Source organism: Macaca thibetana, chromosome 12 (genome assembly GCF_024542745.1).
Source record: "Macaca thibetana thibetana isolate TM-01 chromosome 12, ASM2454274v1, whole genome shotgun sequence".
NCBI lineage: Eukaryota > Metazoa > Chordata > Mammalia > Primates > Cercopithecidae > Macaca > Macaca thibetana.
This window is the reverse complement of record NC_065589.1, coordinates 830250-844116: the sequence shown is the minus strand read 5'-3', so window position 1 is coordinate 844116 and position 13867 is coordinate 830250. Positions and strand designations below refer to the sequence as shown.

The following is a 13867-nucleotide window of genomic DNA, read 5'->3' as shown; positions in this document are numbered from 1 at the left end:
GCCACCTGGCTAATTTTTAAATTGTTTTGTAGAGACAGGGTCTCACCGTGATGCCCAGGCTGGTCTTGAACTCCTGAGCTCAAACAATTCTCCTGCCTTGGCCTCCCAAAATGCTGGGGCCACAGGCATGAGCGCCTGCGCCGAGCTCCATTCTGCATTTTTCTCATTCTGTTCAACCACTTCCCCTGCAGTCTTCAGGGCAAGTTGGTTGGGACAGGCTTGCTTCTGGCCCTGACTCCTAAGATGTGGCCCTGTGGGGGTCTCCTGGACTCCTCACTCTGGGTGGGCTGGGAAGCTTGAGGCCAAACCTGCTGGCGGGGCAAGGGCTGTCAGCCAAGAGCGGCACTGGGCTTGGTGCTGCTCAGCCCCCAGGTCAGGCTCTTCCCTTGCCCTTGACGCTCTTCAGCGTGGTTTTTTTTTCTGGGACAGAGTCTCACTCTTGTCGCCCAGGCTGGAGTGCGGTGGCGCAATCTCGGCTCACTGAAACCTCCACCTCCTGGTTCAAGCAGTTCTCCTGCCTCAGCCTCCCAAGTAGCTGGGATGACAGGCGCCCGCCACCACGTCCAGCTAATTTTTGTATTTTCAGTAGAGACAGGGTTTCACCATGTTGGCCAGGCTGGTCTCCAGCTCCTGACCTCAGGTGATCTGCCCGCCTCGGCCTCCCAGAGTGTGGGATTACAGGCCTGAGCCACTGTGCCCGGCCTCTTCAGCATTTTTCTTAGGTATTTTTTTGGCCCAGCGTTTGTGGTGTTTTCACTGGGTGCTGGGTCACGTGGCCTAGCCCATCGCTGCTGGGTGGAGGCCCCTTCTCCTGGATCTGCCCTAATCGGGACTTGCCCGCTTCACTGGTGCCCCTCCCACCAAGGCTGCCACTCACTGTCCTCCCACCACCAACCCAGCCATCAGTTCTCATTGCCCCTCTCGCCCATTGCCTCTGGCACGAGCCTGGCCTGTGATGCTGCCCCCACACCCCCTTCTTGCCCACCCTCCACCTTCAGCCCCTGGTGGGGCTCCTTACCTCTGACCCCGGAACGGCTGGGGCAGCCCTGACTGCTTCTGCCAGACTCTCTCTGGGTGGCAGTGCTGTCTGGATCAGCGGGTCCTCTTCATCCACGTTTTCTGTTTTCTGCTCTCTGCTCTGATCCCACTCCGACTGCAGTCACTTGTGTGCCGCCTGCCTGTGGTCCTGGGAGCCCGAGGCCAGCCCAGCTGCCGCATCTGCTCTTCCTGCCTCCAGGTCTCACAGAGGAGTCACTCGCCTCTTTGTGCCGCACCCACATCTAAACCGTGTAGAACAGGCCCCTGTGAGGATGGCCCTGGGGTCCCGCGTGCTCGTGGGCTCAGTCCGGCTCTCCAGGGCCCCGGTCAGCCCTGGCTCCTGCCCTCCTGCAGCTGGGGCGACTTCCCACGTGGCACTCTTGTTCCACTTCCTGGGGCTTCCCACCCACTCTGAGCAAGATGCCAAGTCCCCACAGCCAGACCCTCCAACACCACCGACACCTGCAGCCACCGCCAGACCCTCCAACACCACCGACACCTGCAGCCACCGCCAGACCCTCCAACACCACTGACACCTGCAGCCACCGCCAGACCCTCCAACACCACCGACACCTCCCACACCCGGCCCTCTGTGTGTCTGCAGCCACACCCCATCATGGCGCTTGGGTCACAGGCCTCGAGGTGTTCCTGTGTCACCCAGTGCAGGTGTCTGCCTCCAGCCTCTGCACTTGTGAGACCTTCTCTCTGGAAAATTCTTCTCTGATATCCACGTGCCTTCACATTGCTTCCCCATCTCTCCCTGAAAGATGGGCAGGGCCCCCCTCCTGCTGCAGCATCTCTGGGGCTGTCCACCTGTGGACTCCCACTCAGTTCCTTTCCATCTTTATCCTTGAGGGTCGGCTTCCCCAGGGCAGGGGCTTTGCTGGTAGCCCCCCAACTCTGGAGCACCGCAGGGGGCTCAGCGTGTCCGGTAAACGCCTGCTGGATGAGGTCCTGAGTGCAGGGAAGACCTGAGTGCTGACTGTGTTAAGAGAAATGCAGCCGTTCCCAAAGGCTGCCTGTTGCTGGCCCTGTGTTTGCAGAGTTCCCAAGATATACCCCCTCTGAGTCCCACTGCTGCTGTCTCAGGTGCTGTGTGGTTCTTCGGCGCCTTCCCCTCCGGATGCTGGTGGTGACACCAGGCGTGTACCTGCCGGGCGAACCCTGGGCTGTTTCTTGCAGTGCCAGCCCTTGCACTCCTCGCGGCTGCCCAGCTCACCCCACATGAGTCGGGCTGATGTTGCTGCTTTGAAGGGGGACTTGGGTGGTCTGGGCTTGGCTCTGTGCAGTGCTTGACGTGCTGTGACCCGTTTCAGGCTGTCCAGGCTTTGCTGAGGTTCTGCAGACCTTCAGCACCTGCAAGGGGATGCTGGGCGAGATCCTGTCTGCATTCGAGTTCATGGATGCTGTGTGCATGCAACTGGTCGGGCGTTATCTCCACCTGGCCAGCCCGGTACAAGGTACTGACCCCCATGCAGGGCAGCTGGTCCTGCAGCTCCTTCTGCACCTCTGGACACATGGGACGGCTCAGAGGCCCTGGGGGGGTGGAGGGTCCCCGGGCGGAGCGTGGAGTGGCTGTTGGGCTCATATGTAAGAAAGCTGCTCTTAAAATATTTAGGATTTAGGACAAAGAATAGGGTGCCCTGGTCCCGTGTAAGGTTTGTAGTTACACAGATTTCCTGATCATCTGCAAGAAGGACAGGAAGGAACTAAGTGGCTATTTTTGGTGAGTGGGGAGACTTTCTTTCCATTTCTACTTTTCTTTGTTTTCCCACGTTGCTTTCTGTAAGCATGTTTTACTTTTGTGCTGGGAAAAAAGCCAGTAATTTTGTCTGTGGAGGGATGGAGTTTCTCACTGTGGCCCAGGCTGGAGGGCAGTGTCACGGTCTCAGCTCACTGCAGCCTCCACCTCCCGGGTGGAGTTTCTCACTGTGGCCCAGGCTGGAGGGCAACGTCATGGTCTCGGCTCACTGCAGCCTCCACCTCCCGGGTTCAAACGTTTCTCCTGCCTTAGCCTCCTGAGTAGCTGGGATTACAGGCACCTGCCACCACACTTGGCTAATTTAGACGGGGTTTTGCCATGTTGACCAGGCTGGTCTCGAACTCGTGATCTCAGGTGATCCACCCACCTCAGCCTCCCAAAGTGCTGGGATTACAGGTGTGAACCACCGTGCCTGGCCAAAGACAACTTTTTAAACCTCCTGAAAGTCAGCTCAAGCGGACAGCTGTGTGCTCCGCAGGCTGCCTGGGTCCTTCTTGGCCTCGAAAGATCAGTGGTTGCTATCACAGCCATTCCGCCCAAGCAGCCCTGATTTTTGCCCTGGAAGCCGGAGCCTCTGCTCACTCTGCCTTCCTTGCTTACTTCTAGAGAGTCCGTTTTACGTCCTCATCGAGACTTCAGGCTCCAACGCAGGCCATGATGCTGAGAAGCTGGGCAGCTTCCTGGAGCACGCACTGGGCTCCGGCCTGGTGACCGACGGGACCATGGCCACCGACCAGACGAAAGTCAAGGTGCCCCATGTTCTGCTCGCAGGTCCCCTCTCTGTCCGTCAAGTCCAGCCTTGTCTCGGGATGCCTGGAAGGGTCATTGGTGCAGCCTAAACAGTGTGGGGTATGGCTGAAATGTGACTCGGTTTCATGGCTTTAAGAGAGTAGCCTCTTTGGATGGAAAATGTATTCCTGGTGTCTAGGCCATTTTCATTAATATTTAAAAACTACTTCTTCCCTACCGTGTCCCTCCCCAGCCCCATGCTGTGGGATGAGCATGGGGACTGCGCCATTGCCAGTCCCCCGCAGCCTGTGGTTCAGCGGCCAGTCAGCGGCAGCTCTACCTAGAGTTGTGTGGAATGAGTGGAGGCAGGAGGAACCCCTGGGGCTGTGGAGGCTTAGCCCGGACCCCGGGAGTCCTAGGGTGGGCAGTTTTCTGGAGGAAGGGGCCTTGACTGTGTTACCAGATTATTTGTGCTTTTGGACACCAAAGGAAGGAGGGGCAAGGCCTGGGGCACTGAGAGCCCTTGGTCACCGTCACTGTGGCCTGGGCAGTGGGAGCAGCCCTTGGTCACCATCACCGGGGCCTGGGCTGTGGGAGCCGTCGGTCATTGTCACTGGGGCCTGGGGTAGTGGGAGCCCTGGGTCACCGTCACCAGGGCCTGGGCAGGGGAGGAGCCCTCGGTCTCCACTACTGGGGCCTGGGCAGTGGGAGCCCTTGGTCACTGTCACCGGGGCTTGGATAATGGTAGCCCTCGGTCACCGTTACCAGGGCCTGGGTGGGAGGAGCCCTCAGTTACCTTCACTGGGGCCTGGGCAGTGGGAGGTGCCCTCGGTGACCATCACCAGGGTCTGGGCAGTGGGCAACCTCTGTCACCGTCACCAGGGTCTGGGCAGTGGGAGGTGCCCTCGGTCACCGTCACCAGGGTCTGGGCAGTGGGAGGTGCCCTTGGTCACCGTCACCAGGGTCTGGGCAGTGGGAGGTGCCCTCGGTCACCATCACCAGGGTCTGGGCAGTGGGCACCCTCGGTCACCGTCACCAGGGTCTGGGCAGTGGGAGGTGCCCTCCTGGCTGCTTTGCCGGGGTGGCAGTCATGCAGCGCCCCCACCATCCCCAGGAGGGCTACCCTGACACCCTGGCCTCCACACATCAGCCCCCATGACTCCCACAAAGGAGGGCTGCCCTCGACACCTCCAACCTCCCTACCAGCTCCCATGCCACCCCCAGGGCAGGCTGCCCCCCACGCCCCCAGCCTCTGCACATCATCCCCCACACCACCCCCAGGCGGGCTGTCCCCGACGCCCCCAGCCCCTCCACAGCCTGGTCCAGTCCTACACTTGTGCCTTGAACATTAATGCCCAGAGCCGGGTTCATGACCAGGACAGGGCCGGGCGGGGCTGGTCCTGTGTTCACAAAGTCACCTCCAGAAGCTTCCTGGGACAGGTTTGGGAGAGACTTTGCGTGTCTGTCAGTACCTCATTCCGGCTCACGCTCCACAGGTGGGTAATCTGGCCTTTGTGTTTTGCAGAGAGCAAAACCGCCCTTTCTTAGGTGTGCGGCTTGGCAGGTTGACCCGGACACGCGCTTGTGCGCAGCTGCCCTGAGGCTTTTCTCTGCTGTTGTCCGGCGTTGGCGAGGCTGTGGGCAGGTCCTGAGCCATTCTTCTCTGCTTTCCACTTTGTTGTCTTTCCTTCTGGGAGCCCTGGGTTTTTGGACATGTTGAGAAAATGGGGCTTACGCAGGTCCAGCCGCTGCTGCAGGGGTCCTGTGTTTAACGGGGGACTCTCAGCCCTGCCCAGGCCCCGCTGTAGCCTCAGCCCACCTGAGTGGAAGCCACACTGGTCATGCCAGACGCCCCGGGCTCTTCTGAGTAGTGACCACGGCGGGTCTCATTGGCAATGCCTGTCCACCCGTCATGTGTCACTCAGCAAACCTGTTAGGGAGATGCCTCCTGTGCCGTGTTCCTGCTGGGTGACAGCAGTGACCAGGGCGGGAGAAGCCTTGACCCCTGAAACTCACACAGCAGAAGGAACAAGCTCAGCCCATGGCCCCTCAGAGCCAGGAAGCGCCGGGGAGGAGGGCCGGGCCAGGCAGGGTCATGGGGTGTGCCTGGGAGTGCCAGGAGGGCTGGAAAGATGACCCTGAGGGGTCATTTCAGCAAAGACTTGGTGTGGGGAGCAGAAAGTCTGGAGCAGGAGCACCAAGGCCCTGAGGGGGCGTGTGCCTGCCATGTTCTAGAACCTTCCAGAGATGGTGGGCATGGAGCCAAGTGACTGAGGCCTGAGCAGGCAAGGGGAGACCCCATCTTGTGGCCACAGGGACACACGGGGCGGCTGGTCTGATGAGGTGAGAAGGTCCGGCAGGCAGCAAGGTGCCCAGCAAGCCGGCCTTGCAGCCGTGCCCGTGCCGCTGTGACGAAGGGTCCGTAGAAGGTGCGGTGGTTGCTCAGGGCATGTCGTGACCCAAGGTGCTGATCTCACCAAACTAGCTCTAAAAAGTTATGAGAGGGACCGGCTGGTGGCTCATGCCTGTAATCCCAGAGCTTTGGGAGGCCAAGGCCAGCTCGGTCGGGAGACCTGAACCCCGTGGCGTTAGAGGAGTTAAAGACACACACTCAGAAACGTAGAGGTGTGAAGTGGGGAATCCGGTCTCACAGCCTTCAGAGCTGACAGAGATTTACCCACATATTTATTAACAGCAAACCAGTCCTTAGCATTGTTTCTATAGATATTAAATTCATTAAAAGTATCCCTTAAGGGAAACGAAGGGATGGGCCGAATTAATTGCAGCAGGAACACGCCCTTAAGACACAGATTGCTCAGGCTTTTGTTTGTGGCTTAAGAATGCCTTCAAGTGGTTTTCCGCCCTGGGCGGGCCAGGTGTTCTTGCCCTCATTCCCGTAAACCCACAACCTTCCAGCTTAGGCCTTATGGCCTTTATGGACGTGTTACATTGCTGCAGAGATTTTGTTTATGGCCAGTTTTTGGGGGGCTTGCTCCCAACAGAGGCAGGAGGATTGCTTGAGCCCAGGAGTTTGAGACCAGCCTGGGCAACATGGTGAGACTTCAAAACAATAAAAAATTGGTGGTGGGGAAATGGGGGAATTTTGGACACTGGCTAGATTCCCAGTGGTGGTGAGGAGTTGTTATTTTTTTAAGTGTGAGTGTGGCTTTGTGGTTATGTCAAAAAAACAGAGTCTTTTTTCTTTTTTTGAGACAGAGTCTCACTCTCACCTAGGCTGGAGTGCAGTGACACAGTTGCAGCTCACTGCAGCCTCGACCTCCTGGGCTCAAGCGATCCTCCCGCCTGAGCCTCCTGAGTAGCTGATTCTACAGGTGCCCACCACCAAACCAGCTGATTTTTATTTATTTGCTTTTTATTTTTATTTATTTTTTTTAAGACAGAGTCTCGCTCTGTCGCCCAGGCTAGAGTGCAGTGGCGCAATCTCGGCTCACTGCAAGCTCCGCCTCCCAGGTTCATGACATTCTCCCGCCAAAGCCTCTGGAGTAGCTGGGACTACAGACGCCCGCCACCACGCCTGGCTAATTTTTTGTAATTTTAGTAGAGATGGGGTTTCACCGTGTTAACCAGGATGGTCTCGATATCCTGACCTCGTGATCTGCCCGCCTCGGCCTCCCAAAGTGCTGGGATTACAGGCGTGAGCCACCAGGCCTGGCCGATTTTTATTGTTTTTAAGAGACGGGGTCTCCCTATGTGGCTCAGGCTGGTCTCAAACTCCTGGGCTCAAGTCATCCTTCTGCCTCAGCCTCCCAAAGCTCTGGGATTACAGGTGTGAGCCACTGCGCCCAGCCAAGTCTTTCTCTTAGAATTTCCTGAAATGATGGGGTCTCTGGAGGGGCAGGTGCTGGGCTTGAGCCCTGGGTGGGACCCTGCAGGGGAGAGGTGGTCCTGCAGCCCAGGGAGGATGGCCTGTCTTCTTGTGGTGCAGATCTCCACAATGAAAGCTGGAAGCAAGTGAAAGCCCAGCAAACCACAGGCCAGTTGATCTGAGCCCTAGGATTTGGCCCCAGGTTCCGCTTCAGCCGCCAGCACTGTCTGTTCCTCTTCAGAATCCTTCCTCCCTCTTGGCCTGACCGCCGTGTCCCTCCTCCCCCATGACCCGCCCACCATGTCCTTCCCTCCCCCACGATCCGCCCGTCGTGTCCCTCCTCCCCCACGATCCGCCCACCATGTCCTTCCCTCCCCATGGCCCGCCCACCATGTCCTTCCCTCCCCCACGACCCGCCCACCATGTCCTTCCCTCCCCCACGATCCGCCCGTCATGTCCCTCCTCCCCCACTATCCGCCCACCATGTCCTTCCCTCCCCATGGCCCGCCCACCATGTCCTTCCCTCCCCCACGACCCGCCCACCATGTCCTTCCCTCCCCATGGCCCGCCCGCCGTGTCCCTCCCTCCTGCCCCGACATGCCCCTTGAGCTGCCTGGGCCCTGCTGTCTTCCCGTCTGCCTGGGTGGCTCTTTGTGCCCCCTTCCCTACCCTGCCCTTCTCTGGTTCAGGGAGTGTCCAGGGCCCATCCTTGTCCTCAGGGCCTTCCCTGGCCCTTGCCACTCTGTGCCGTGACCTGACCTGAGGCTGCAGGGTATGCGCCTCCCCCTTCCGTCATCACTGCCCGCCTGATTGCCGGAGTCCCAGGGTACTCGGTGCTGTCGTGGAGCCTGGAACATTCACCGTCCCGGATCGATTCCGGGATCAGAGCTACACCTGGTCTGGGGCATTCGCCATCCAGGGTCGGAGCCACACCTGGTCTGGGGCATTTGCTGTCGGGGGTCAGAGCCACACCTGGTCTGGGGCATTTGCTGTCCGGGGTCGGAGCCACACCTGGTCTGGGGCATTCACTGTCCTGGGTCGATTCCAGGGTCGGAGCCACACCTGGTGAAGATACAGAACTTGCCACTGCCCTAACCCTGTGTGGTGTGCTCCCCGTCCCCGGGTGCTGTTCCCATAGCCAGCCCTTGTCTCATCTCGTCTCATCCTCTAGATGCTGTGGGCCCTGAGGGAAAGGATCGCAGAGGCGCTGAGCCGAGACGGCTACGTGTACAAGTACGACCTCTCCCTCCCCGTGGAGCGACTCTACGACATCGTGACTGACGTGCGTGCCCGCCTTGGCCCACATGCCAAGCACGTGGTGGGCTACGGCCACCTGGGTGAGCGGCGCCCTGGGGCCACGGTCCTACGTGTGCTGGGTGGTGGGCGCCATGGTCACCGTCGCCCCGCCAGGCTGCAAGGCAGGGAAGATTGACCATGGTCTCTGGCTTAGCATATCTCCGGTAGACACTGGCAGGACCACGGTGTCTAACAGGGAAGGGAAAATCCTAATCATTGTCACACTCATTTTGAGTATTTTGGAAAAGACTGCCATTGTGCACTTTTGATGGCAGAACGCATGGCTGAGCTTGCCAGAACATTACGGGATCTTCACTGGGATGCACGGTTGTAGGGCATCAGCCTTAACCTGAGTCCAGGACGCGGGTTTCAGGGGACTCCTCTCACAGGGCCCGGCCCCAAGGCCTTTGCTGTGCTTGATTCGCAGCCCCCAGCTGCTGCCACGACTTCAGATGGGAGGATTTCAAAACCACATTCAGATCATCTTTTTTTTTTTTTTTTTGCAGAAAAATCATGCTTTAACATGCAAGCTGTTAATTCATAGGAAGAAAATGTTTCAATCCTATCAGTTCTTTTTTTTTTTTGAGATAGAGTTTCGCTCTTGTCACCCTGACTGGAGTGCAGTGGTGCAATCTTGGCTCACTGCAACTTCCACCTCCCGGGTTCAAGCAGTTCTCCTGCCCCAGCCTCCCAAGTAGCTGGGACTACAGGCGTCCACCACCAGGCCTGGCTAATTGTTGTATTTTTAGTAGAGACAGGGGTTTGCCATATTGGCCAGGCTGGTCTCAAACTCCTGACCTCCGGTGATCTACCCTCCTCAGCTTCCCAAAGTGCTGGGATTACAGGAGTGAGCAAGCATGCCCGGCCATTTTCCTGTCAGTTCTTGGGAGCCTTGGAGCGAGGCATCTAAAAGGCCAGCTTATAGGGCAGGGGTGGGGGTGGGGTGGGGGCAGGGCTGGGGGTGTGGAGCGTGTGGGGGCAGGGCTGGGGGTGTGGAGCGTGAGGGGGCAGGGTGGGGGTGTGGAGCGTGTGGGGGCAGGGCTGGGGGTGTGGAGCGTGTGGGGGCAGGGTGGGGGTGTGGAGTGTGGCTTTGGGGGCTGACAGGTGCTCAGTCTGGCTTCTTCCCTGGCCTGGTGGCACTGGGGCCTCTGACCTGAAGCCTCCATCCACCTGCCAGTAAATGGGATTCAGATGCCACCTCTGTGGTTACAGGAGGGTCTAGGGTTTTGTGCGTGACGATAGTAATATGTATTATGTATGAAGGGCCTGTGCCGTCCCAGGCATCATTCTGAGCACTTGATGTGGAGAAACTTCTCTGCACAGCAGCTTTTAGGACTGGTGGTGTTGCTTCCCTTTTACACACGTGTGAACAGGTTCAGAGAATTTAAGTAACGTACCCAAAGTTGCCCCGCCTGCGGGACGGGTACGTCTGGAGGACTTGTCATAGACTGGATGGTAATCTTCTGTGATAGGAAGGCAGGACTCCTGAATGGTAAGGGGGTAAGGGCTTGATGGGTGTGTCATCCAGAGAAGAGAGGTACGGGAGCCCCAGTAATTCAAAATATGACTTCGAGCCAGGAGGTTTCCTGCTCTGCAGGTAACTTCAGCCTCTCTTGGCCACAGATAAAGCAGATCACCTTGGTCAGAAATTGAATGAGCCCCCTGTTACTTTGTGAATGCAAGAATGGGCCGGGCGCAGTGGCTTACGCCTGTAATCCCAGCACTTTGGGAGGCTGAGCCGGGTGGATCACCTGAGACCAGCCTGGCCAACATGGTGAAACCCCGCCTCTACTAAAAATAGAAAAAATTAACTGGGCGTGGTGGCAGGCACCTGTAATCCCAACTGCTTGGGAGGCTGAGGCAAGAGAATCGCTTGAACCCAGGAGGCAGAGGTTGCAGTGAGCCGAGATCGTGCCACTGCCCTCCAGCCTGGGTAATAGAGCGAGACTCCATCTCAAAAAAAAAAAAAAAAGTCCAGGCACAGTGGCTTACGCCTGATTCTCTTCTGATACTGTTTATCTTTTTGATTACTTCCACTATCTTTTCTTTTATTTATTCAACATATTAAATGTAGTTTAGGCCAGGCGTGGCAGCTTATGCCTGTAATCCCAGCACTTTAGGAGGCTGAGGCTGGTGGATCACCTAAGGTCAGGAGTTTGAGGCCAGCCTGGCCAACATGGTGAAACTCCATCTCTACTAAAAATAGCTGGGCATGGTGGTGGGCACCTGTAATCCCAGCTACTCGGGAGGCTGAGGCAGGAGAATCACTTGAACCCAGGAGGCGGAGGTTGCAGTGAGCAGAGATCGCACCACTGCACTCCAGCCTGGGCAACAAGAGTGAAACTCCGTCTCAGAAAAAAAAAAAAAAGCAAGAATGAATGTTGAATTTTTTAAATGCTTTTCCTGCATCTACCATGGTGACAGGTGCTTGTCTACTGATCCTTCTGGAGGCAGATGAGTCTGTGTTTCTGGGGTAGGCCCAAGGTGGCCGTCACCCTTTTTGTATCGTGCTAGATGAGTTTATGTTTGGTGTGGGATTTTGACAGGGGTCTTGGTGGGTGATTCTGTTCCACACTGTTCCTTTCTTCTGTCCATGCTGGATTTTGGTATCAAAATCATAACATGAATATTATGCAGAACTTGCCAGTGGAGCTGTTTGGGCCTGGAGGTTTTTTTGGGGGCAGTATTTTAAAATTATAGCTCAATTTCTTCAATAGCTATGGGACTTTCTAGTTTTCCTTTCTTCTAGATTGGTTTTTCTGGTTTTTTTTTTTCCATATTGGCATAAAGTTGTTCAAATATTCTTTTGTTTTCTTTGTATCTAGCATTTGTGGGATGCCCCCCACACCCTTTTTTTTTTTTTTTTGAGGGGACAGGGTCTCGCTGTCACCCAGGCTGGAGTGCAGTGCCTTACCACAGACTCGACCTTCTGGGATCAAGCAGGCCCGCCACCTCACACACGCCAGCAGCCCTGGCTAACTAAAAAAAAATTTTTTTGGCCGGGCGCGGTGGCTCAAGCCTGTAATCCCAGCACTTTGGGAGGCCGAGACGGGCGGATCACAAGGTCAGGAGATCGAGACCATCCTGGCTAACACAATGAAACCCCGTCTCCACTAAAAATACAAAAAAATTAGCCGGGCGTGGTGGCGGCGCCTGTAGTCCCAGCTACTCGGGAGGCTGAGGCAAGAGAATGGCGGGAACCCGGGAGGCGGAGCTTGCAGTGAGCCGAGATCGCGCCACTGCACTCCAGCCTGGGCGACAGAGCGAGACTCCGCCTCAAAAAAAAAAAAAAAAAAAAAAAAAAATTTTTTTGTAGGCCCGGTTTGGTGACTCACACCTGTAATCTCAATACTCCGGTAAGCCAAGGTGGGAGGATCACTGGAGTCCAGTAGTTCTAGATCAGCCTGGGCAACACAGTGAGATCTGATCTACACTACACACATTTGTAGATCCAGAGTCATGTAGAGCCAGTTGTGTGGCCAGGCTGGTCTTGAACTCCGGGCCTCAAGCAAGGCTGCCTCCTTGGCCTCTCAAAGCCAAAGATTACAGGCGTGAGGTACTGTGCCTGGCATCATTCGCTGCTTGCATTAGCATTTCTTCTTTGACCCACGAGTTATGCAGAAGTGTATTTCTTAATTTCCAAACGTGGTAGTTTTCTAGTTATTTTTAAAATTATTGATTTCTTTTTTACTGCATTATACCCGGGAAACTTGGCCCTTATCAGATCAGATTTTGGAAACTGGATCCGTGGCCAGCTTGTGATCAGCTTTCGTAACCGTGGAGTGCTTGAAAACACTGTGCTCTCTGCAGTTGGTGGAATCAGTGTTTGTACAGATCCATCAGATAAAACGTGTACGTCGTGTGCTCATTCTGCATCCTGCTGACCTGCCACTCCCTGAGGGAGGTGTTAGAATCCGCTGACAACAGACTCATCCGTTCCTCCTGTAGCTTTGCCAGTTCTGGAGTCGTGGTCTTAGGGGCACAGGACATGAGGTTCGTCTCTTCGTTCTGGGAAACTGAATCTCTTACCGCGCTGAACTCACGCTTTGTCTCCAGCATTGCGCGTTGCCTTGGTGTCTGCTTTGTTTATTACACGGTGGTGCTAACTTTCTTTTATTTAGTGTTTGCCTCACGTGTTGTTTTTCCTCCTGTTACTTTCAGCTTTTCTATCCGTAATGATTTAGACGTGTTTCTTGTGGACGCCCCCGGACAGGTTTTTCGCGTACTTGTTTGCCGTCTCGAATGAGAGCGTTTGGCTGCTGAGCAGGTCCTGCGGCGCGTTGTTTGGGTTTGTTTACTTCACCCTGCTCTTGGTCTCTCACTTCTTGTCTGTTTTTTTCCTCTGGTTTTTGCTCTTCTTGTGGTTTATGTTCTTTGTCATTTAGCTTTTTGCCATTTACTAACTGTTGGTGGTCGCCCTGGCAGCATAGCGGGCGTTTCTAGCCCTCTGGGTTTGAGGTTAATCAGAGTCACTACCTTCCTCCCAAACAATGTGTGATGGTGAATTCTCTGTGTCCGCTTGGCTGGGCCCTGGTACCCTCGTTTGGTCCAACTCCAGTCTGGATGTTTCTGTGAAGGTACTTTTTATGTGTGATTAACATTTAAATCAGTAGATGTTGGGTACAGGAGATCTCCCACCACAGTGTGAGTGGGCCTTACCCAGTCAGTTGAAGGCCACAAGCGCAAAGGAAGAGGGGATTCTGACCCAGATGGAGACTCGAGCTGCAGCACCAGCTCCGGCTGGGATCTCCAGCCTACTGACCTGGACTTCAGATTTTAGACTTAGCTCCCTCAGTCCCATGAGTCAGTTCATTAAAATCAGTGTCTGTCATCTACTTGTGTCTCTGCGTCGCTCCGTCTTTCTCTGTCTCTTCCTCTAAATATGTGTAATCTCACTCTCTTGCTCGCTCTCTCTGTAAACGCACATCCTGCTGGTTCTGCCTCTCTAGGGGCCCTGATGGCTGTGTGGCGTGAGGACTTCAGGGCCCCGTCACTTTGGCTGTCGTTTTCCCCCCGTCTATGGTTAGCCCCTGTATTTGCGGGCTTCACATCAGATTCAACCATAAAAATAACAATACAACAGTAAAAAAAAAAGCAACAATAAAAAATAAAGATGATGCAGTGTAACAGTGACAGACACAGCATTTCCATCGTACCAGGCAACGTAAGTAATCTAGAGGTGATTTAAAGTATACAGGAGGGGCCGGGCACGGTGG

The 13867-nt window shown here is 55.8% G+C and overlaps 2 protein-coding genes across 8 annotated transcripts in view; one reads left to right on the top strand and one right to left on the bottom strand.

Annotated features, from left to right (window-relative positions):
- The window catches only part of THAP4 (THAP domain containing 4), a 691437-nt gene that overhangs the window by 149056 nt on the left and 528514 nt on the right, over positions 1–13867 (bottom strand). Inside the window, exon 1 of one of the 6 annotated variants that reach the window (XM_050751960.1) lies at positions 1817–1826. The exons of the other annotated variants lie outside the window; for them this stretch is intronic. The gene's annotated coding sequence lies outside the window, so the exon portion shown is untranslated. Of the gene's footprint in view, positions 1–1816; positions 1827–13867 lie in introns of those variants that run through there. 6 annotated transcript variants of the gene reach the window in all.
- D2HGDH (D-2-hydroxyglutarate dehydrogenase) overlaps positions 1–13867 on the top strand; it is a 33918-nt gene that overhangs the window by 13663 nt on the left and 6388 nt on the right. For both annotated transcript variants that reach the window (XM_050751969.1, XM_050751970.1), the window contains 3 exons: positions 2355–2498; positions 3407–3549; positions 8527–8692. In XM_050751969.1, the coding sequence (XP_050607926.1) occupies positions 2355–2498; positions 3407–3549; positions 8527–8692 (453 nt within the window). The remainder of the gene's footprint in view (positions 1–2354; positions 2499–3406; positions 3550–8526; positions 8693–13867) is intronic.